Raw genomic sequence first — 24,796 nt, 5'->3', positions numbered from 1 at the left:
AATATAAGTAAAATAAACTTTTAGTATGGGTATTTAATATCTTACTTCACAGTGTTTTCTAAATTACAAAAGTCAGCTTCTTTCAAACTAGACATTATACTATTTTTTTGACTTCCTAAAATGTCAAAACACAATAATCCAGAATTCTGTATCTACAATTGAAGAAAGACTGTGGAATTGGACCTAGAAAAATGCTTTTTTTTTTTTTTTTTTTTTTTTGAGACGGAGTCTCACTCTGTCGCCCAGGCTGGAGTGCAGTGGTGCAATTTCAGCTCACTGCAAGCTCTGCCTCCCAGGTTCATGCCATTCTCCTGAAAAATGCTTTTATAATTTGTCCCAGTGTGGCTAGAGTGAGTTAGTCATCAGCAACAAATGGTTCCTGCCATGTTGCTGTGCACCACTGTCTTGGCTTCTGGACTGCTGGCCCGCACCACCGCAAGAGCCCCACCCCTCCTCCAAGGCACCTTCCCATGGACATACCAGTTGGTTTAGAAACAAGAGTGCTGTTGTTTTACCCTCAGGCAAAGGAAGAGATGGTAAAGAAGTTAAAATCAGAGTCATGGTTGAGAGGGAGTACCTGGGCTCCTTCAGATCCATCCTGGTCAGTTGGTAGAGAGAAGGAATCTGTTGCCAATTACCAGCAAGGAGCCAGGAGTAACAATATTATACACCTTGGAAATGAATTTTTGGAAAAAACTGCTTTGGATTTTAATTTTCTCACTTGAAAAAAAAGCAACCCCCAAAACAATAAATTAAAGAAAGGAAATAAGGAAGTTAAAGAACTCAAATCCCAGAACTCTTTTGACTTCTCTGACCTCCAGCCTAGATGATATGCCCTTCCTACATGTTCCAACAACAACCAAGATTTGCCTATAATTTTGTATTTAAATAATTATGTTCTAATAATCTGTTACTGCACTGGTTCTCTCAGTAGTCTGTAAACTCCGTAAAGGTAGAGAGGAATTCATTACTTTAACTGTATTCCCAGTGCTTGGCAAAATAACAGATAAATATTTGTTGAATAAATAAACAATATTATCAAAATGCATACATTATGTTATTTTGATGTTTGCTTCAAGAATAAGTGTATTTATTTTATGATTTGAGCACATTCTTAATGCCAAAGGTGTTGGAAGACTAAAACATACAGGGAGGACTGAAACTCACACAGAGGATCTCTAAACTGTGGCCTTAGCCATTATTATGGCTGGTATATTCTGAGGGATCATTGAATGATTTGCATTTATGGGTTTCCACTTTCTCTCTGCTATGTATCCAGACTGTCTTGGTGTCTAAGGGTTTAAAATATGTTTCATTATCAAATAGGACACCAAAGGAGAATCAATAGATGATGTACTCATAAGTGAATGTAATGTTATTCTGTATTCTGTTCACCCTTACTAATTTGAAGTTTGCTTTTGTAAACAGAATTTTATATTTCCATAATGATTGAAGATTGTTTTTGTTTTGGATTCTAGGAAATCCTCAGGTTGATGTTCCCCAGACTTAGTTGTAATTAATGAAAATAAACAACATTAGACAAAACCTCTCAAAACACAGAGGAAGATTTCCAAGATAAGGACCAATAATTCAAAAGGCCCCAGGATACATATAGGTTAGAGAAAAGAAAAAATAGAATGAGTTTATGAAGTTTCAGTGTGTATGTAATTTTTCCAGAATGCACTAGTGAAATACACATATGAGCAAAATTATTCTACAAAAAATTCATTATCTTTTGCAGCTTCTGTATATTTTGGTTGTTTTTGGCAAGGAAGTTGAACTCCAAATGTCTCATTCTCTGATCCAAAGTTTGCTTTTGTGCTAAACAAGTATTTATTAAAATTGTTATTATATTTGCTAGATAAATAACTATCGATTAAATGGATTAACTAATGCCTCTATTCCTTTTTCCAGATTGACAAATTTAGGATGAGCTTTCAAACACACTTTAAAGCAAACTTCTTTATGACATCTTTAAATATTTCTTTTCTGCAAAAGTAAAGGCTCATGTTTTATCTTTTTCTATATGTTAACAAGTAGAAAAACTGAGGCACACTTTTCATTTATTAATTTAGTAATAACCAGTTGACTAGTAAACAACTTAGTTAATCTTTTGTCCAAACTAAATTTTATACTCCTTAGTTTAGGAAATGTTATATATTTTTCTCCTCTGATCTCAGCATGTGCTAATGACTGTATTAGCAAGAAATAAGTATTCTGTAGTTACTTGGAATTAAGCAAATTTTTGAAAGATTTTAGAAACTTTAAATCTTTCCACAGGTATTTAAAGAAAATGACAAGAGTATTGTTTTCCTTTATAGATATTTTATTCATAGTCACCATGTTTAAATAAATTAAAATGTGAATTATACAATAATGATAAAATTCAGAATTTAAAAAACTGAATGAATAACATTAAGTAATAATCTAAAACTTTTGAAATTCTAATAAAGTTTGCCCATGTTTACTTGTTAAGGAAAACAGCAACTTCTCCTTAGAAGCACATGGATTTGTAGGTGAAAAATCTCTGATTCATTCTTTGTATTTTCCCTAATAGGATAAAGAAGTATCTTCAGGTTAATTCTGTTGTTTTCTAAAGAAACTTGTAAAACCTCCTTCTTGATGTAGTAAAGTTACATGGAAAGAAGATGATTGTCTCATCCTCCTTCCTCTACCCCTCTCCCTCCTTCCTCTCTTCATCCTCCTTGTCTGTTTGCTTTTCTTGTCTTTTGTTCTCCCTACAAGTAGAGAAATTACCCAATGAAGAGCTTTGCTGTGCATCTAAAAAGTTATTGATATAACTTTCCAATAAAGGCAACAACTCTTTTTCTCATACCAAGTATGACTATGGCATTTGGCTGGTTTTGAGATTCAGAGCATATTGAGTTTTGATCTTAAACATGCAATAAATAAATTGGCTTCCATACAATTATGCACATTATAAGGGATAAACTAAATATGAAGATTAAGAGATGAATTTAGGTTCTGAAATAACAATTACAGTTTTTTTTTTTTAAAGATTCTATTACCTGTTCTGGAAGTGACTTGGAAAGGAATGCCAGAAAGAAGAGTAAAATCTAGTTTTAGTTTTGTTCTTCAGCAAAATCACTTACTTTTTTAATTGCTAGAAAATAGATGTAAATTAAATCTATGTAAAGCAGAACAAAACTGAATACTAATTCAAGTCACTAGATATTTCCAAGAGGATAAAATTAGGAATTGGCCTTTGGGATGACAGCACTAGTCTCCTTTCACCCATGCCTCCAGAACTGAGCTCCAGAGGGAATAATGCAGAAAGAGGCATCCCTTTAAATTCCTATTAGAAATTTTCTTCAAAATATTTTAGAATCCTTGGTACTGAAATGAATGGGATCAAAGAGCCATTGAGAACTGTGGAATGTTTGGTGGATTGTAAAAGAAATTTCAACTTGCTCAAGGCAAGGGCAGAGAATAAAGAATGAATTGGAAGAAATAAGCTGACTACAATGTCTGGATTTTCTCTAGAGGCCCTAAATATTCTTCTGTATCAGGGAAAATTGAAAAAGGAGGCAAAATGCAGCTGCAAAGACATAATAAAATACAGAGTTAAATTGATTCTAAAATGTTTTATGTAAAATATTTAATTTTATACTCATTGAGTATACAATAATGAATATTCTCTTAAAATACAATAATAATTATTTTCAATTGCAAAAATGAGTAAAAATATATGCTCTTCTTAGGATATGATGTCTGGAATAAATGATAATACATCATATTCCTATAATTCATGGTATTTTAAAGCCTTGTAGGTTTGGCCCACATTTAAATAAGCAGCTAAAATGGCGCTTCTCTAAAAATCAGGTAATAGCCCAGGGTTGAAGCATATCATTTTGTATTCAATATGGCCTAGATCTCTTACTTGGTATTCTTAACAATTGACTTTAGATATAAAAATCCCTTTTTATATACAAAAGAATATTATGAAATGACTTTACCATATAAAGCTTATTAAGCAAACAACTAATATTCAATAAATTAATTCAACAAATACTTCTTGAGCATTTACTATGATCCTGACACTATTCTAGGATATCAGAATATATCAACAAAGGAAGCAAAATAAATTATATGTGTTCTCACAGAGCTATAATTCTATCATGGGGTGACAAACAATAAACATAATAAATTCAATATATAGTAGGCTTGAAAGTGGTAACTACTACATTAAAAGAAAAAAAAGAGTAAGAATTAGTGAATTGAGAGTGTTATGGTTGTATGTGTGTGTAGTCATGTGCAATTTTTTTGGTAAGGTGACCAGAGTAGGTAACATTTGAGCTAAGACTGGAAGGAGATGAAGGAAATCTGGAATGTGGATACTATATATTACTGAATATTTACTTCTCCTTTTAAAGAGAAACTTAAGTTAAGCAGATTTTTGTCTCTCCTGTTGATCTCAAGCAATATTAGGCTAGGAGAGATTAAGTAGACATCATTCAGAACACTTACAAATTTTTCATGTATTTAGGTAGGCAGACACATTTGGCATAGCTCTGTACCAAACTTATTCACTGAGGATTAATATTTAAGATTAGAACTAAGGTTGGCTATAAAAATTACTGCTGAAATTTCTAGTGTATAGATTATAGAGTTGGCTGAATTCTCTTTGTGCTGTTTTGCAGCTATTTAGTAGTTTGAGGTATGTGGGGAAAAAAAATCTATGTCAAACGCATTAGCAGACTGAAATCTGCTCTTCCAGACAGAACTGTAGATGAGCATTGCATGTGCAGTATGTGTAGTTTTAGTTTCACGTTTTGGCCACAGTCATTTAGATTTCCCAATGATACATGGAAAAAAACTCAAGTAGTACCTAATATGAGAGTTTTTCCTTTCTATTTTTTCCATTTTAAGTAAAGTAAATACAGCAGTTTTACTAGTTAACTGAAAAACTTTGCTTATGAGATTGGAAAACATTTAATGGTTGCACTGAAGAAACCAACCACCTTCACAGACAGTTATCAAATTTTTTAAATTCATATGCTCACTGAAATGCATTGAAATGAAGCTTTCTATGAGTCATCTCCTTTTCAATTTTTCAGATTTCAAGGAAAATTTTCAAAATTGTCATTATATTGCTTTAGAATATAAAACATGATTGTCCTTAGTGGAACAAAAATTTAACTCAGCTCAAATAATTATTGAATGCCTACTCTTGTTCAGTTGGTACAAGGAAAAAAAGGAGCAGGGCACAGAAAAAGTAATAATTTGGATAACTATCCTAAAACCAGATTTAAGCTTGCGGGGCTCACTAGAAAGTAAAAGTCTTTGCAGTGGATTGAAGAACAGAAGATGTAAAACCCCATAGGCCTACCCCATACATACTTATCCTCCCACCATCCCATAGATCTTGAGGCTGAGATAGAAAAAAATTGTCAAAGTATGTAATAGATCCCCCTCAAGTATCCCTGGTGGCTTCATATGTATCTAACTTTTAAAATTTGGGAGTTGTTTAAGGAAAGCAAAATGAGGAATGTGGAATTTTTGGCATCTCCTCTGCATGGTCTAAAGAAGGAATTGAATGCTGTCCCTCTTCGTCTTTCCCTTCTAATGATAAACAGTGCCCTAGAGCAGAAGGAAGGGAAGGATTTCCTTGGTAGGTTCTCTGGAACACCATCCAGCAGCCCACGCTCTGCTGTGCATTACTAAAGGCAGCATCTGTGGCATCCAGACTGACACGTGGGCGGCTTTATTACCTCCTCCTTTGTCCCACAGGTCATTCTCTCTCCACTTCATGAGGCCACCAGCTGACAGTGTCATGATTATAGTCCCTCAAGGACCTTTACAGTCAGAGAAACTTTAAGTAATGGTAGCCCAGATCTTCACAATCCCAAAAGGGACCTAAATCTGCTGGGTCAGGAAGGCTGAAGGGTTGCTGTAGCTTTCTGAAGGTTGTTCTAAAATATGAACTGTTGTGACTGACACAGTCTTCTTCCTTTCTGGTCATACAGAGGCCTGAATGTCAGGGACACACCTGGTAAGAACCACCAAGTGACCATTCCCTTTCATTCAAAAAAGGGTTCCTAAGAGCACATCCTCTCTGGAAAGATTAGGGAAGGAGGAAAGAGAGCTAAAAGTGCTTATCTTTTTAATAGGCATATCAATGAACTAGTTCCTTACTTTCCTCATTCACATCTGCATTCATCGATGCTACACATACATTTATCAAAGACGGATTGTATAACATTAAATGTGAGGGTTGCTGAGGTAAACACAGTTCTGGCTGTCGAGGAGCTCACAGTCTCACAGCTCACAGGGGAAAATGATCAGCACAAACCTTTGTCTGAATAAGAGATTTAAAATTTTTATAACACGTGTGTGCTGTGTATTATTTCTGCTTGAAAGAACTTTAGTTAATGGCTAGAGAATATCTAACATAATTTTAGGGACTTTTATTTCATATATTTTTCAAAGCCTGTAAGTAGACTCCAATAATTTAATATGCAAATACAGTCATCTCTCTTGGCCAGGCCAAGGTTTCAATATGGCCGTTTCTATGCAGGCTTTTTTTTTTTCCCCCACAGGTATAATTGTATGAAAAAATGTGGATGCAGGGCATACCATATAGTTGGCAAGCTGCAATTGTGATAATTTAGTTTCTAATTGTTATAATAAGATGGTGGATTTGGTCTGCCATCTAGTGATTAAGAACTGAATTCTTACAACTAAATTTAAAAGCACTTAAGATTTATGAGAAGAGAAATCTATGAGGATATATGAGAAACGGAAAAATTGAGTTGATTTCAAATAAAATGTGATCAGATAAAATATATCTCTTTTCTGTAATATATCAGTGCCACAATTGTTGTGGGAATGACTTCACAATGGATTCAATTTATTGGAACATTTGGTGAGGGTAAAAGAATCTTGTAGGTTGGGAGATAAACATGAAAATTACAAAATAGTGATGGTATTATCAGATTTCTACCAGTCCTAATCAATTTTAGGAAAGTTAAACATAAACAGCAAAAAATACAAGTAATGCAAAATTATAGTTTTGGTGTTCTTTTTCAGATTATATAAAAATATTTGTTTATCTAATTTTTAAATTTAAATTTTATTTTTATTTTAAGTTCCAGGGTTTATGTGGAGGATGTGCAGGTTTGTTACATAGGTAAACATGTGCCATTGTGGTTTGCTGCACCTATCAACCCATCACCTAGGTATTAAGCCCAGCATGCATTAGCTATTTTTTTCTAATTTTTACTAATGCTCTCCCTCCCGCAACCCCACCCTACTCCCTGACCGGCCCCAATATCCAGGTATTTTAAGAAACATTTTTTTTTTTTTTTTTTTTTTTTTTTTTTTTTTTTTTTTTTTTTTTTTAGTCCTGGGCCTTGAATCTAAGCTTTGGACGTCAGCTTGGGTTAATTTTATGATTTGGATAGAGAAATCAGGAGGACAGAATTGAATTTCTCAGAATGTCATTTGAAAATTTTTGTTATTTTATACTGTGTTGTCATTTATAAAATAATTCTATTATGACAACTTTACTGCAATATTTTTCAACAAATTGGCTGCAATTTTGCTTTCTATTTTACTTTTCTTTTCGTTTAAGTAAATGTCTGTGTAGAAAACAGAAGGGACAACTTAATCATATGGTGTACAACTACCATGTAGATCCGTGAAAACTGCAAGACACCCTGTATTTTCTACCCACTGTTTCTTTGTACATGTCTTTCATTCAGACATGGACAATGAGAGTTCACTGAGTTTTTGAGCCATCTGTGATGTGTATGGATTCTTGTCTGAGTGAAGAGAAGACAAGGTTTAACAGTGAATGTGGTTTTTCATCTCCTTGCTATTTAAAAGCATTCCAACTAACTTTCCACATCATCTTAAATTTAATTATAAATTCTCAGGAGAAGGGAAGCCATGATGACTCAGAGTATAAAACTAACCTTTAACATTATCATTTAAAGAAAGTAATCCAGTGGCCCACTTCTTTGCCCCTTGAGTTGAAGTTATGTTGTCTTAAACTTGCGGAAAGAAACTGCTCTTCTAGGTGTTAACACAAGACTGAGACAATGTGTCTTTTTATTCCAACCCTAAAGGAGCCACAAGGAAGAAGATAAGCTACTCCTTGAAGAGTTCCTCACATATTTTAATATTTAATTGACATCATTACGTGTCATCTTGTTTTTGTTTTTCATATTCTCTGCTTCCAAATATCTAATTATTCCATCAGCAATATATATCCTCATATATAATATATATCCAATAATAACATTTTGTTATAATAATTCATTTTATAAATCTTCAGGGGATAACTTATCCTGTTCTCTATGGCTCCTTCAAGATTTATACAATAAACAAACATACATTATATAATTAAAATTATATAATGTTAATTATATTCATCTATTATATAACAAATATAGCACTCCACAATGTTATATATATAAAACATACATATTGTTATATGTGTAACATATATAATATATATAATACTCCACAATAATATATATTTTGAGGACAGAAAGGAACACATATGCTTCCTTCTTGTCTTTTCTTTTTGTGAGTCCAGGTCTCACTCTGTTGCTCAAGATGGAGTGCAGTAGCATAGCGTTCCCATAGCTCACTGCAGCCTAGAACTCCTGAGCTAAAATCATCCTCCTACCTCACCTTCAGAGTAGCTGGAGCTACAGGCACGTGCCACTATGCCTGGCTAACTTTAAAATTTTTGCAGAGATAGTATCTCACTATATTGCCCAGGCTGGTCTTGAACTCTTGGCCTCAAGCAGTCCTCCCACCTTGGCCTTCCAACGTGCTGGGATTGTAGGTATGAGCCACTACACCCAGCCACATATGCTTTCAATATTTTGTACAATTAGTACTAGGCACATATGCACTTAACTCCCAGCACCCCCACCCAAGAGTGTGTAATGAGAGAAACAAGCTAATTGAAGTAGTATCTCATTTTCAGGTAATAGCATTTAACAATTATAAGTGGATATTTCCTTCTCAATCATAAAACTTAATGAGCAAAGTTACCCTTAAGTTATCTACTTAATGGAATTGTTCAGTGAACTATAGACATAAGCCCATTTGTATACAGGTTGTGTCTTTGGAAATGTTATTCATGGAATTACACTGTGTTAAAGTGGTATTTCATCTAAAAGTCACACTGTTTATTTGATGAATACATTTCTCATTTTTTCAAAATAATCTTCCAGAAAAGCATATTAAAACATAATTTCTATTTTCCGCTTGGTTTTAAATGGCTATAATAGCACTATGGACATAGAGCTAATACTGTTTTGTTGATTAGATATGTATTATGTGATACAAGTCTTTTAATGAAGATAAAACAGATTAGAAACTTGTGTCCTCATCTTATAAAACAGCACACAAACCATTAGGATATAGTAGTGTTACTCTCTGAAAGCAATTTTCCATTTGCCAAATATCTGTGGTGAAAGACTAAATATATAAAGCAAAGTATTCCACAGGACAGTGAGAAAAATGTTTTTATTCCAGCTTTATTAAGGTATAATTGACAAATAATAATTATATAAAGCAGATTTTTGTATTAATATCTGTATTGTAAACTAAAATAATTTTCATATGTAGCTTTGCATTATCATTTGAATATATTTATATGCCAAATGATAATATCTTTCATAAACTGATTACAACTACATTAAAACATCTTTTTATGAAGTACAAAGTTCATGCTGTGCAATTAAACTAGTTTACCATAGTTTAGATTCATTCATTATATCCATCCAGTAGACAAATATTTATTAAATGACTGTTCTATGAAAGGTATAGCATCAAGCTTTAGAAATACAATGATGAGGCCGGGCACAGTGGTTCACGGCTGTAATCCCAGCACTTTTGGGAGGCTGAGGTGGGTGGATCACTTGAGGACAGGAGACCAGCCTGGCAAACATGGCGAAACCCCGCCTCCACTAAAACAAAAATTCGCTGGGCATGGTGGCGGGCGCCAGTAATCCCAGCTACTTGGGAGGCTGAGGCAGGAGAATTGCTTGAACCCAGGAAGCGGAGGTTGCAATGAGCTGAGATCGCACCATTGGACTCCTGCCTGGGCGACAAGAACAAAACTCCATTTTAAAAAAGAACAAAAAAAAAGAGAAAAGAAATACAGTGATGAACAAGACGCCTAGTCCTTACTTTCATCTCGTTTTTCTCTAGTAAGGAAGATAAAATAAACAAAAATAAAAAATTAATACTCATTCTAATAAACTTCCTGAGGGCAGTGATTTTTGCCTATTTGTTCACATTTTAGTATCTCTTCAATTACCTAGCATATAATACACAATGAATGAATGAATAAATGAATGAATGGCTGAGTGAATGAGTTCTTTGAAAAGGTCTCTGAAAAATATCAGTTGGGTAAAGGAAGTCTAATTTTTGCAGGGTAGTCAGAAAAGAATTTCGTGGGGAGATGACATTGAAGTAAGTAATGATAGATAGCCATGTGGGCCTGGGATGAAGGAAGGAGAGGTAGTGCTGGGCAAAAGTGGTCAAGTTGTGCAAGAAATGGGAAAGAAGGTCTTTAGCCTTTATAAGGAAGTTTTGAATTTAAGTAGTTGGGAAGTTCTTGATGTATTTAAGCAAGGACGATTTGATCCACATTATGTTTTAAAATTCTGTAGTATTTCTTATAAAATCACAAAGTTAATGATGTAATATATGTGTTTACTTGTTAGTAAATGTATAATAGAACTGCTCTTGAGCAATATGTGTACACACACACACACACACATATATGTGTGTGTATTTTCCCAAACTTTCTTAAATTGTAATGTAAATGTAGAAAAGCACTAGACAAATATATATTAACTCACTGTATTATTTTGGCTATGGTTTTCCTTAATTAATTTTGATGCAAACATAATTAACTCATTATCTGCATAAGTTTTGCATTTCTGCCGCAGTTGAGTGAACACCATCAATTTAGGATATCAAATAGAATTCTACTCCATGAAATGGGACATGGTTATACTTTTTTACTGTACATTTAAAAATAATTTTAATAAAAACATACACCTTTTTCTTTTTTGAAGTTTTTTTCTATGGTACATGAAAACATACTGTCTCCTGTTGTGGAATTTACTAAAGTTTCCAGTGAGTTGCAAGTCATAATAGGGTTCACCAAACATTCAAATTGTATATTCTCCTTTGAACTATTCATTTTCTCCCCATTTTCAGATGGTTCGCTTTTATCCCTCTTTATTGATATTCTCATGTTTCATCATTCATACCTTCAAGAATAAAATCTTGAAGGAAGCATTATCTGGTTAAAAAATATACCTCCATTGTATCACTTTTATTTCTTCCCCTATCATGCAAGGATACATTATCATTATTTCATGGTGAATTGCATATTATTTTGTTATGAAATGAAATCAGTTCATCTGTGTTTGGCTCCTTGGAAGGTTACTTCTTAGTCCAGAATTTTTTAGAATCCACAAGATGGCTCACTTTTTATTTTCTCAATTCTATAATTTCAGATTATTAACCTCTTCTTTCTTTTCTTCTTATTTTAGAAGGATATGGTGAAGAAATAGCCTGCACTCAGAATGGCCAGATGTACTTAAACAGGGACATTTGGAAACCTGCCCCTTGTCAGATCTGTGTCTGTGACAATGGAGCCATTCTCTGTGACAAGATAGAATGCCAGGATGTGCTGGACTGTGCCGACCCTGTAACGCCCCCTGGGGAATGCTGTCCTGTCTGTTCACAAACACCTGGAGGTGGCAATACAAATTTTGGTAAGAATGTTTAGGGCCAACTCATAATTGATCCAGTTACTCACCTTTATAGTTGCAGTGTTTTTCACTTTCAGCATTCAGCAACTCAAGAGAATAATTAAGCAGCTTTTTTTTGGTGGCTTTTGGGGTTAATGATTAATGATTTTGCTCACTCACTTTATCTAAAGTTAGATAGAAGCAGACAGTAATTTCCTGTCTTCTTAAATATCTGAAGCATTTTGGGCTGAATTTTGGTGGTTGTGTCTAATCTGAGAATTTCTTGAATCACTTAAGATGATCATTTGTTACCATATGCATGATGAGTGCCTCCAAGTTATTTTTCAGTTTCCCTTTAAGTCCATTAATGCCTGAGAGAAGATCTAGAAAACACATTTATCTACAATGATGCCGACTTTGTCCTAGTGAATGGAATACTTATTCCTAATGTAATTCAGTGCCACAGCACCCTGTATTACATTGGCTCTTAAATGCAGAATGCTTTTCATGTTGGCTAGGTAAAGAATGAAATAGATTTCCAGGAGAAAAAAAATATATAAAGGAAAACTTTTAAAACTTCTTTGAAGAAAAAGTTTCTGTGTTTAACAGATATTATGTATTTCAGTATGAGTACATATTTTAAAGATACATGTTAGGGAAACAAGTTTATATTTATAGGTTTCAATAAACAAGGTAAGAGCAATATTAAACCTTCAGGTTATTTGTGTTAGCAGTCATGAGACTTCTAATTCATCATTGTCAAGACAGTATCAAGGCTTTATTTTTTTTTCAAAATTTCATTGCAAATAACAGCAAATACAATAAAGGTTTCAACAGTATGTATATGGAAATAGATAGAAACTTACCTTTTCTCTGCTTCTTGAACAGAAACAATGTGCCTTGGGTAAATACCTACACTCACTTTTCAGTAATGTAATAAGAAATATACAAAAGAAAGAATTAAAACCAAGACATATAAGAGCTACCCAAAGCAAATACAATCATCAAAGCAGCCCAGGAATAAAGTAAAATTAAATCCGTGGGGATAAGTGAATAGCAAATGGGAACAATGGTGGCAAATATCGGAAAACACGCCAAAATGTACAGTCTCCTTCAAATAGTTGGTCTAGGAGCTGGCAATTGCATTATACACAGATGCCATAAGATAAAAAGTGATTGAGTTCAGCTAAATTTACGAGATAACACACCAGAAAATATATTGCTATAGACCATGTGAAAATTCTGACCTATCATTTTACCGTGAACCAAAAAAAAAAAAAAAAAAAAAACTTAATAAAGTAATTCTCTTTAAGAAAGAAGGCTATAAAGCAGAAAAAAGTAATGGTCAGAAAATAAATAGAAGGAAAATCAAATCATCACAAAGAAATGAAGATGAAATAGGAGGGATCATAAGGAGAGTTGATATTACACAAAATAAAGCAAGGGCCGTGAGAATAGGAAAATAATGAATTACAATTTTTAAAGAGTTAAAAAATAATAGATGTAGAAGGCAAGCAAGGGATAACCCTGAAGATGGGCACCCAAAGAAAAAATTAATACAATTGAGTAGAACAAATAACAATATAATACAAGAAAAATTTTATGAAGTAAAACTTTAATGTCAATATTGAAATGGCAACCACATGTCTGAAAAATTGACCTAAAAGAGTTAACAGAGACATGTGTAACTTAATGAAGTCATTAAACTTTAAAGATAAATAAATACTTCTTTAGAATGTCAAAGAATAAGAACAGATTATTTCTCAAGGGAAAAGTTGTTAAGACTGGTCACAAATTTCTCCACAGTATCCAGTGTCAGAAGACAGTGGAGCAATATATACATATTTCTTAAGGAGATAATATGGTTAACTAAAGTTAAATATAAATCCATTCTCTCCTTCAAATATAAAAGCTACAGTAAAAGCATTTCTGTGGGGTTATTGTTTCTATAAATTTCTCAGGGAAACTACCATCGGCTAAATGCAAGGCAACCAAGAGTTAATTGAAGAAACTGTCAAAGAACTTATGTGAGCATTTATTATATTTAAATCTAGAAAAAGACTAAAACAAAAGTGTAACTTAGGGTGACAGATGGGATTGTAAATATTATAGCTTCTGACAATGCAGAAATAATTATAAAACATATATAATGAAAGGGGGAGGCAAAAGAAAGTATGAACTAGAGTGAGTTTGGTAATTCCTCATCTTTAAAGGTGAAAGTCAGATAATATCATTCAAACCTGACAAATCACATGAACAAAGTAGTGGCACATTTAACACTACAAAAATAAATGCTAAAAAGAACATTTCCTTGTTAAAATGGAATGCTAGAAGAAAACCTGAGCGGCATGTAAGAAAAAAGAAACACTGTCAATTTTATCATTGCTCATTTTAGTGGAACTAGTAGAAACTGTCTAAACAAATACAGATCTATGAGTAATGTAAAAGAATGTTAACATAATTTAACAGAATATGGAATATAATTGATAGAACTAATATATAAATCTTTTTAAGCATAAGAAGTTCTAACACACCAAACAAAGATACTTGAAAACATAGTGAAACATTTTATTTTTAAAATTTTAATGAAAAATCATAGTTCTATGCTTATATAAATAAAAAGAATAAAAGTATGTGCATTTAGCATCCTTCTCAAAAAGTTAAAAAGAATCAACAAAATAAACTGAAAGTAAGTGGAAGAAAAAAATTGTAAAGATAAAAACAGAAGTTGAAAAGTGAGAAAACTGAAATATAGTAGAAATAATATGTAAATCCAAAACATGGTCCTATGAAAACCCAACCAAAAGATCTAACCTAAAGCAAAAAATGATAAAGAGAAAATTGCCTAATGAAAGTAAAACAACATGAATCATTAAGAGGTCCCTTTATTCAACTGTATCTTCATAAATTTGAAAACTAATATGAAATGAATAATTTTCTAAGACAATGTAATTTACTAAGACTAGCCCTGGTAGAAACAGAAAATCTTAGAACATAGATTTTCTTAGAAGAAACAGAGAAGTTTGTAAAGCAGCTAGATTCTCAAAGCAGCAAGTCCAGGTGTTTTCACAGTTGTGTCAAACAACTAAAAGGTCTTAAAAAGAAATCAGATGGTTTTAATGCTTTTAAATCCTCTTCTTGAACATTGAAAGAGACAGCAAACTTTCAAAGTTTTGCTATGAAGGAAGTATATTATTTACAGCAAAAGTAATAACAATGACACACACAAAAAACTATGAACTGATCTCATAAATTTTTTTTACAATTCTAAATAAAATATTAAGTCTATTAGCATATTAAGAGAGTAGTCATGAAAAAGTGGAGATTATTCCACAAGTGCAAAATAATTGACTATTAAGGAAGCTATTAATAAAAATAATTATCTCAACAGATCTATGAAGAGAAAGTATATGAATTCTTTCATAATTAAAGTAAAAGTATTTGACAATGATCAGTAAATACTTTTGATAAAGACAGTTACTAACTTGGTAATAAATGATACTAACATAATACAATATTTACATCTCAATTTGAAAGTTTCATTATGCTTAATACTAAAAGCATCCCTACTAAACACAAAGATAGACTGAGTATCCATTATCACCATTACCATTTAACAGTACTGAATGTGCCTGAATAAATAATTTGACATTAAAAAAAGAAATCAGAGGTTTCAAAAATCTAAAAAGAGGAGCAAAAACTATCCATTTGCAGAAAATACAATTGTATGCTTATAAACCTATTAAATTGAGTAAAAAAAAAACTACAAAAAATAAAAGAATTTAGTAAGACAAAGCAGAAATTAATAGGTTTACTATGTATAAACAATTACATCATAGAAGAAATAATAGGAATAAAAATTCCTCATTTGTAATAGCAACAGACACTTAAGGATAACTTAACACAAAATGTATGAGATCTGATGAAAATTTTTTAATACTGCTAATTCAAAGTAAGTATTTAAAAAACTGAATGCCCTATTATGTTCTTGGTTAGAAAGACTAAACATTACACTCACATAAATTCTCCATAAGTTAATTAGTGATTTTAACATGATCTCAACATAAACATAGCACACTTTCTTTGAGAATTCAACATATTGTAAGTTAAAATTTTCATAGACTACACAAGAAAGAATAATCAGGCAAATCCTTAAGAATAAGAGCAATTAAGGATGACTAGCCCTACAAGATTTTAAAAAGGATTCATTAGTTTAAAAAATGTGATGTAGATACATGAATAAAATAAAATCTTGAAGTAGATCCAAATATACATGGTCAGATTGAATACAATAAAGATGGCATCTTAGCAGTGGAGAAAAGAAGAATTATCTCATAAACCTTGTTGGAATGGCTAGGCAATCATCTGGAAAAAAATGAAGTTGAATAATAAAAATATATTCTACACTAGCACAAATTCTAAATAAAGCAATGATTTAAATGAGAAAAATTAAATCATAATGATTTCAAAGATAACATAGGATAATTTCTTTATAGTCTTTTAAAATATATGACTTTATGAATTCTGACTCAAAGCCAGAAGGCATAAAAATGTACAAAAATAATAAACATTTGTGTGACACAAAAAATGAGCAAAGTAGAAATGTTTGCAACTCAATTCACAAAGAATTAATATTCTTTACATATAAAGAAATACTAGATATAAATAATTAAAATATCAATAACCTAATAAAAATATAGGCAAGGGAAATTAGCTAATCATTCAAACAAGGAAATACAAATGATTTTTCAATATATGACAAAACTGTCAAATTTTCTCAAAATAAAATATGTGAATGAAAACTATACTGAGCTATCATGTTTTACCTATCAGATTGGCCAAAATTAAAATGTTTGGTAGCATACTGGGTATCACTGCATGTTGCCTGTGGGGAAATGTGTCCATTATTTGTGGAGTGTAAAGTGGTATAATTTCTATGAAAGGATATTGGTAGTATCTATCAAGTTACCAATGCCTATACCTTTAACTCAAAAAGGATATTGGGGAATTTATCTTACAAATATACTTGCATGTAGCATATACATAACAATTACTCATTACAATATTATTTTTAATAGCCAGCATGGCCTTCATTCTAGCTTGCCCAGGAAAACCCCAAATTACATCAATTTTCTTGGCATAATAAACAATAACTTTCACTTTCATTCTTAAAAGTGTCCTGGTTAGATGATAAAGTACATCCTAGTGATAACAAAAGATTAGAAACAATCCAAATGTCCCTAATGGGTAAAGGTCAAAATTAGTTAAATAGATTGTGTTAGATTAATACAGTGGAATCTTATAAAAAAATTAAGAAAAACAATAAAGAAACTATATACTGATGAGCAAAGATCTGTAAGATTTAATGATCTATGTGATATACAGACAAGTGAAGAACAGTATGGAAAAAGTAGAAAAATGAGTCTATAATAATTTTCTTAAATATTCCAAACTAAACTTGAGAACAACATATGAGAAACCAATAATAGTGGCCTCCTGTGGGGGTGGGGGTAAAGTGGAAATAGGGAACACAGGACCAGATGGAATGACATTTTTTACTGTATAATTGTATACTTTTAATACATTTTTGCTTTTGAACCATATGAATAAACAGCCTTGCTCATAAAATTATAAAAAGCAAAAATGGAGAATATTGATGAAAGATAATTCATTATAGCTTTAATAGCTAATTTAATAATTTAATGAACTTTAAATGTCATATAAATGTTGTGAAGAATATTAATATCATGTTAGAATTTTCCAAAAAGGTGCATTTTTTGCCTTTTATGGAAGTATTGATCCAAAACCTTTTGAATTCTGCTTACTGCTGATAGTGTAATCACTATCACTGTAATTCTGACTCCAGAAGAAATCTATTATTGAAAGTAAATATTTAGCAGATTCTCAATAATTGTTTCCTCATAAAATAACACATTTACTCTTTTCTTTTTACAGGTAGAGGAAGAAAGGTAAGTGTTACTTTGCATAGTTTCTTTTTCATAAGCAGACTTATATCCAATACTATCCACACAGAACTGTGCTCTGAAATGTTTGAAAGCTTTTGAAAAGTACAAAGTACCATACAAATACATTGTGATAAGTATATGAGCACAGTTCAGCTACTGTGTTTCCAAAGGACGGATGCCTCTAACCATTCACTTTATGGTTAATTTCTGTTTGTATATCTGTTTCTGCCAGAAAGTTGTGACATCTTTAGGGATTGAAAATGTCTTATTAACCTTTTATTCTTTGCATTTGTCATGCATAGTACATACTTTGCACATATTAGAAGTACAATACACATTTGATGGAAGAAAGAAAAGATAGGAGGAAGGGAAGGAGGAAGGAAGAAAGTGAGGGAGGAAGGAAGGAAGGAATGAAGAATGTCAATTTGACTTCAATGGGCCTGTAGCCTCTCTCTCATTGGTTGGGAAGTAAAGATCCAGAATTAATTGAACATTTTACCAAACAGACATTTCTTCCCCTCCTCTCCCCTCCTTCACCTTCAGAGAGCTTAAAATCTAATTCTGGACACAAGCTTTACACTTGAAAACAGGGTAGGCTGCATCCATGACCCGAGTATAGCTGATCAGCTTGGTCACTTGCCATCAATAAGGTAATCCTACGAAGCGAAGATAGTTCTTTTTGCCCAAGAGTGCTCTCTGTTTTTTGGTTATCTTGAAAATTATGGCATTTGCTTCAATTGTATCCAAATGAGATGGGCGCAGGGATCAAGGGAGTAGAAACTGTTGCTGGTCCCAATTTCCATACATTTTCTTTACTTTTGCACACAGTGGAACTTTAATAAAATGACTTATCAGATAACAGATAAAGCAATGCTACACATTCATGATAAATAAGAGTGATGCTATCAAGGGGAGATCCTGGCCAGTTTTACACATTTTGATTCAGAGGGCAATATCATAAATTTGTCTCATTTGGAATAAATTAGATATGAATATATGTCAAAGGAGAAGGGCTGCAAATGCTATCTCACATTTAATTTATTGTGAAAACGAAAATAAATTGAAACTTAGCAGATCGGTATAGGCCTTGAACAAACTTGACAGATAGGTGAAAGATAGATGGATGGATGCATGGATGCATGGATAGACAGATAGAGAGACAGACCAATCTATGAAACAACAAAAAATCCTAACAATGAGTACTGCCATGAAATAATCATTTTAATTCAGTTAGCAATTACCCGACTTAGAGAAATAACTGGTAGGCTGTGTCATTTGCTGCCTTTCTCCAAAAGTAGTGTGGGAGAGCTGGGTGAAGAATATACTCAAAGCAACTGCCAATGTAGCAGACTGTAGTTATGTGCCACTATCTTCATGACTTGTTTTCATTTGTCATCAGGTATCATCAGAAACACAAGAGCAAAGCAACGTTATAAAAATGCAATTTGTTCTTCGTTTATATCCATTTTGATATTTACTTACAACTCATTGACCGATTGATTCATTCATTAATTCATGTTAACTCCAACATAATTAATGAACCTTTTTTATATGGCTGTGAGGCAAATGGTATAGATGATGCAAATGTGAGAAAAACACTATAACTGCTTCCATGGTAATGACATTCTACAAAGCATGTCCACATGATATTAAATGATAAGTAATTGTAATGCACATCTGGATCTGAGTACATGAACTTTATGTTTCTCAGTGGATATGAAAATTAAATTTAGTAAAACTTTAGACAAACCATTATTCCATACAAATTAACTTATTCAAATCCTGTATTAATACAAACAATAGAAACAAATATTTACATTTGTGGCTTATATCCAAAATAAGAAATCTATAGAATCATTAGGGATTTTATTATTAGAAACTTATAATTGAACACTTAACCCCTTTTAAATATTGTGCAGCAACAGAACAGTCATATATCAAAAAGCCTACAATTTAGGTAAGACAGGTATCAGAGAGTTCTATTCCCCTACATATAAAGCAAGTATAAAGTGCATTTTGCTTGTAGGTCTCTTAGGATGGAAATTTCACAACTATTCTTAGCAGGCTATTCCATTTTTCTCATTCTGACTGAAACAATTTGTTCTCTCTTTTTATTTGTTCTTCTAGTTTTGCTCTAGAAGGAGCATTGTTTCAGCATCATAAAGTCCTTTGTTTATTGCACACAAATTTATGTACCCTTTGTAAACAATTCAAATTCTTTCAGCATTTTGAAAAATATCTTTTATTATAGCTCTTACATGGTTAAATTTTATTATTTTTGTATTTTTTAAAATAGAAAGACTCTAGAAGTTAATGGATGTGAACATGCAGAAATAAGCCTATTTTACTTTGAAGCCCATATATGTTGATTCTTTCTTGTCCTAGGCTTTGTGTAGGTTGGCTGTTAGTCCCTAGTGTTTCAATCTTGAACTTACCCTATAGAACTGCCTCCTGCTTCTGGAGAGCCCTTTCCTTCTTTTGGATTCTCAATTTTTTCCTGACTTCCAGAGTATTCGCTGCTTCAACATTAGAATCAGCAACTGTGACTGAGTTATTATTAGTTCCGCCCTTAAGTCCATCATTTCACTTCATGAAGTTTTGTCAGGATAGTATTGGAAGGATATAAGTAGATTGTATCTTTAGTAGTACAATTTGGTGATATGGGTTAAAAACTTAAAATGTCTTTAGTCCACAAATTTAACTTCTAAAAACATATCATAAGATATTAATCAGAGATACCATGGACACATTTATAAACAAAGATATTCATTTTAATGTCATTCTTAAACTTAAAAATGAAAACAAAATTTAAGAGTAAGATAATGAGGCATTGATTAGATACTCAAAGTTCATGTAGATGGTGGAAAACTAAGAATGCCAGCACATTAACAGTGGTTATCTCTGGGGTGTTGAGTAGGATATTTAGGGGTTTTTAAAAAATATTTCTTCTATTTTCAAAATTTCCTGCTATGAACACATAGTATTTTTATAATCAGATTAAAGGATAATATATATGAAAGGAGAAATAAAATAAACTAGAACTCATTCTTCTTGTGTTTTTCTACATTTTAGAGATGTTAAATTCATATTCATCCTACACAATTGCCCAGTAAAAAGCATTATTTCTTAATATATTAATGGAAAGTAATACATTTTAAAAATTCATTGAATGCTTCCATTTGCTATGCTGAGCATGTGAAGTAGACTAAGACACAACCATGACTTTGAGGAGACCAAAATCTGTTGGAAGACAAATTTTGATATGAAGAATACAAATTAGTAAATGATTAAGTAGAAATAGATAAAGCTACAATTCATCCAATATTATTTAATCTATGTACCTGATATCATGCAATGAGGATTCCATTTCTGAGAAAAGTTCTAAGAATCAAAATAAATTCTATCTACATCTATTACGTTTGCTGTATCTATTATAAAAGCAATTATATTGACCTGACCCTATTTACTTACATGATAGTTTCTTATGTTGTTTTTGATTTTCTTAGTCAATTGATTTTTTTTCCTAGATTTTCTTCAGGTATTGAGAATCATCTGAGTGGAATTATTATTTTTTTCTTTCTTTTTATTAAAGATGAGCACATGTACTCATTTTTAATGCCCTTCCATGAGTACTAAAAAAGGGTGCTAGTAGTTCAGGAATGGCATCTGATTAGATCCTGAAAACTATGTGTCATATGATAAAAGTGTGAAAATTTGTATATATTAATTTATATTAATTTTTATGTATTACAATTTCTGGCTCTTTTTGTGTTTTCAGTCTTTCAGTAGTTTTTCCTCTGGTGCTTTGTCTTTACATCTTTTTGTTGCAACTATTTTGTGCTCTAGTCAACTCTTTGGATTTGATCTATGTGGAAACTGAAGCAAAATAGCTTTACATATTTCACACGCTGGATTTTTTTATGTCTTTCAGGTGAGCAGTAATATTTTAATGAATAATATCTGACTAACTATCCTAAAAATTGTTAACTTTCTTTTTGTAGTTTTTTGCTTTTTTTACATAGAAATTCCCTGTGTTTACATGGCATATTCTAGGGTGACATGTTTTTGCCCAGCAAGCCATTATATTGTGCTAATTGAACTTTTGAATTGTTTTTAATGTCATAGGGACAAAAGGGAGAACCAGGATTAGTGCCTGTTGTAAGTATATGTATAATCATTGTTTCCTTGTACCTTAAATAAACTTAGCTTATAGTATAATCGTATATTATTACTTATATACATACTTTCAAAAATAAATTAGTTATTTTAAAACCAAGTTTTTAGTATAACACACGCAAACCAGAACAGATTAGTTATTTAATACAATATTTGATATTCTGTGTTCCTGACTTTTATAGTCCCATGACTAAAGGTAGAAAGTCATTGTTTTAAAAAGTTAAATATATTACATGTGGATATACACTGATAGTTAATATTAGTACTAGTTAGTATAGTAGTTTATTATTCCACACTTCTGGAAATACATCATGCCCTGATCCTGATCAAAATTCCCTGTTGCATAAGAATTCCTAAGGCTTCTTTAAACTTGTAAATGGATCAAGAAGTATGTTACTAAACAGGATTAAAGCTCTTCAACTGTCATTCTCTTAGGTTTCATTATATTTTATTTTTATTTTTTTGAAACAGAGTCTCGCTCTGTTACCCAGGCTGGAGTGCCGTGGCACAATCTCAGCTCATTGTAACCTCCACCTCCCAGATTCAAGTGATTCTTGTGCCTCAGCCTCCCGAGCAGCTGGGACTACAGGCAAGAGCCACCATGCCTGGCTAAATTTTGTATTTTTAGTAAAGACGGGGTTTCACCAGTTTGGCCGGGCTGGTCTTCAACTCCTGACCTCAAGTGATCCACCCACCTTGGCCTCATTCTCCTAGGTTTTAAAGGTGTTATCATCAGTCTGTCAAGACAAAAAGAATATGCATGTTGATTTATTTAGCAGTGTTTACATTCTCTATTTGCCTTTAATTGGCTTGTTTTTTTTTTAACGAAGATTACCTAAAAATTAAATAATTCATATTGTTTTATTTAATTTTAAAAAGCATTTATGTGTGCTTACTATGTCTTAGGTGTTAAGTGCTTTACAAATACAAATATTTATTTATTTGTCTTCATAACTCTATGAGGGAGGTAATTACCTAATCATCACTACCATTTTACATTTAAGTTTCCACTTAAGATCCTTAAGAACAGAGAGGATAAGTAATTAGTCCAAACTCACACATCTGGTAAAGGGTAGTGTCGGAATTTGAACCCAGGCCCCTTGGCTCCAGTGTTGGTGCTCTTTATCATTACGCCAGCACTGCCTCCTTATATTAGTTAAAACTAGATAATATCTTAAATCTTAAGGAGAGGAGGAAATGGGCATCAATTGACAACATCCATTTTTTAAAAAAATTACTGTGGTTTTTGTTGTTATTCTTATTTGTTACTATTGACCTCTCTGAATATCTGCAGAAACTTTACCTTTACAAATTTTCTTGTTTATTGTTTAGGTAACAGGCATACGTGGTCGTCCAGGACCGGCAGTAAGTAGTTTCTCCCAATATTCATGGTACTCTTGTATTCCTTGAGATACTGAAAATCTTTACAGATATTATATTCATGAGAAGATAAAAGAATTAAACAATGATACTTGGTCTCTTAAAACATTTTGTCTTAAACCATCTTCAAATTAGACATTCCTTTGCAGCAATGAATGGTAGATAAGGGATCATTTTATTCTGAAACTGAAGAAACATTATGTTAATCTTGCTATTGGTTATGTAAAAGACAAAAACACTTTATTGTTACATTTGTTAATTTTAGTGTGACTTTGTTCACTGAAATTCGGGCATACTTGTGTGTTGTTTGACTATGATTAATGGTGGGCTAGTTTTATCTGCTTAATAAAATTATATATTGCAGTAGAATTTGAGAAATCATACAGCAGGAGAGCATATTTATGGCTTAGTATAAAAAACTAATTTTTTCAAGTTTGGATTATCAGCAGTATTCATAACATATACACACAATTCATGTAAATGTTAAACACATCAAATCAGCTTAAAATACTAAGTCAGCTTTAATGGACTCACTCTGGTTCTTCTGAAGCCCTCACTTTTAAACGATGCTATATGTTGGGTTGAGTAAATACACAATATAATCTTCATAACTCAGTTTAAATCCTCTTTTAAAGAGAAACAAAGTCCCCCTGGCAACAGCCATTTCCCAGGGGGGAAAAACATTTTAAGATATCAGCACAATAACACCACTTTTGAAATATAATAGTCATTTGTTATTTAAGGGAAAAGTAACTGTAATTAAGATTTGGAAATTTCTAAGTGGGTTTTAAACATACAGGGGAAGTAATGCAATATTCTAAGTAAAGTAAAAAGAAAAGATGCTTGAGTGTACATAAAGCAGTACTGTAGTAGGCTAAGAGGCTTTCCTTTCCATTGCTTTTATCAGCAACTTGAACAGTGATGAACATTTTGGGGTATCATGTACCAATTTGATTTCATACAGTCCCTGGAATAATTGATAATTTGTATTTTGCACATTTATGTAATTTTCAAAATCAGAATTGTAAGTTTTTGTGCTCAGAGTTTAGTGGCAAAGGCTTTACCTGGGAGAAGGCAGCAAATATGATCCTTAAAAATTTGCAATTACTAGTCAAGCTAATCTATTTAGCTCACTATGCTCCATGATGCCATAATGTGCACCTAGTTCTTCATAGGTCTTTAAATGTCACTGATAACATAAACAACGCTTCTAAGCGTACAGAACTTTTATATGCATATGGCTTTATTCTCTATAGTCTTAAGTGTGGTATTTCTGTTTTCCAATTTTCTTTTATCAAGTAAACTTTTAAAAATTCAATAAGAAAGTATACATTCTTGCATGCATAATCATCATTTTCTGTTTTAGGGACCTCCAGGATCACAGGGACCAAGAGGAGAGCGAGGGCCAAAAGGAAGACCTGTAAGTTGACAGGAGGGCTCCTTGTGGGGAACGTACAGCCAGTCAGTTTACACTGTGTTCTCTGAATGCAGCAAGAAGCTGGGAGCACTATTCCTCTTTCA

General features: G+C 32.3%; 1 protein-coding gene across 2 annotated transcripts in view; it reads left to right on the top strand.

The window, feature by feature from the left end:
- COL5A2 (collagen type V alpha 2 chain) overlaps positions 1-24,796 on the top strand; it is a 147,995-nt gene that overhangs the window by 58,172 nt on the left and 65,027 nt on the right. Inside the window, exons 2-5 of one of the 2 annotated variants that reach the window (XM_063695055.1) lie at positions 11,553-11,785; positions 21,845-21,877; positions 23,228-23,260; positions 24,642-24,695. In XM_063695055.1, the coding sequence (XP_063551125.1) occupies positions 11,553-11,785; positions 21,845-21,877; positions 23,228-23,260; positions 24,642-24,695 (353 nt within the window). Of the gene's footprint in view, positions 1-11,552; positions 11,786-17,703; positions 17,723-21,844; positions 21,878-23,227; positions 23,261-24,641; positions 24,696-24,796 lie in introns of those variants that run through there. The other variant, XM_019021978.3, reaches the window with a different exon arrangement.

The sequence above is a fragment of the Gorilla gorilla genome, chromosome 11 (genome assembly GCF_029281585.2).
Source record: "Gorilla gorilla gorilla isolate KB3781 chromosome 11, NHGRI_mGorGor1-v2.1_pri, whole genome shotgun sequence".
NCBI lineage: Eukaryota > Metazoa > Chordata > Mammalia > Primates > Hominidae > Gorilla > Gorilla gorilla.
Note: the sequence above shows the minus strand (reverse complement) of the source record. Positions and strands in the feature narration are given on the sequence as shown.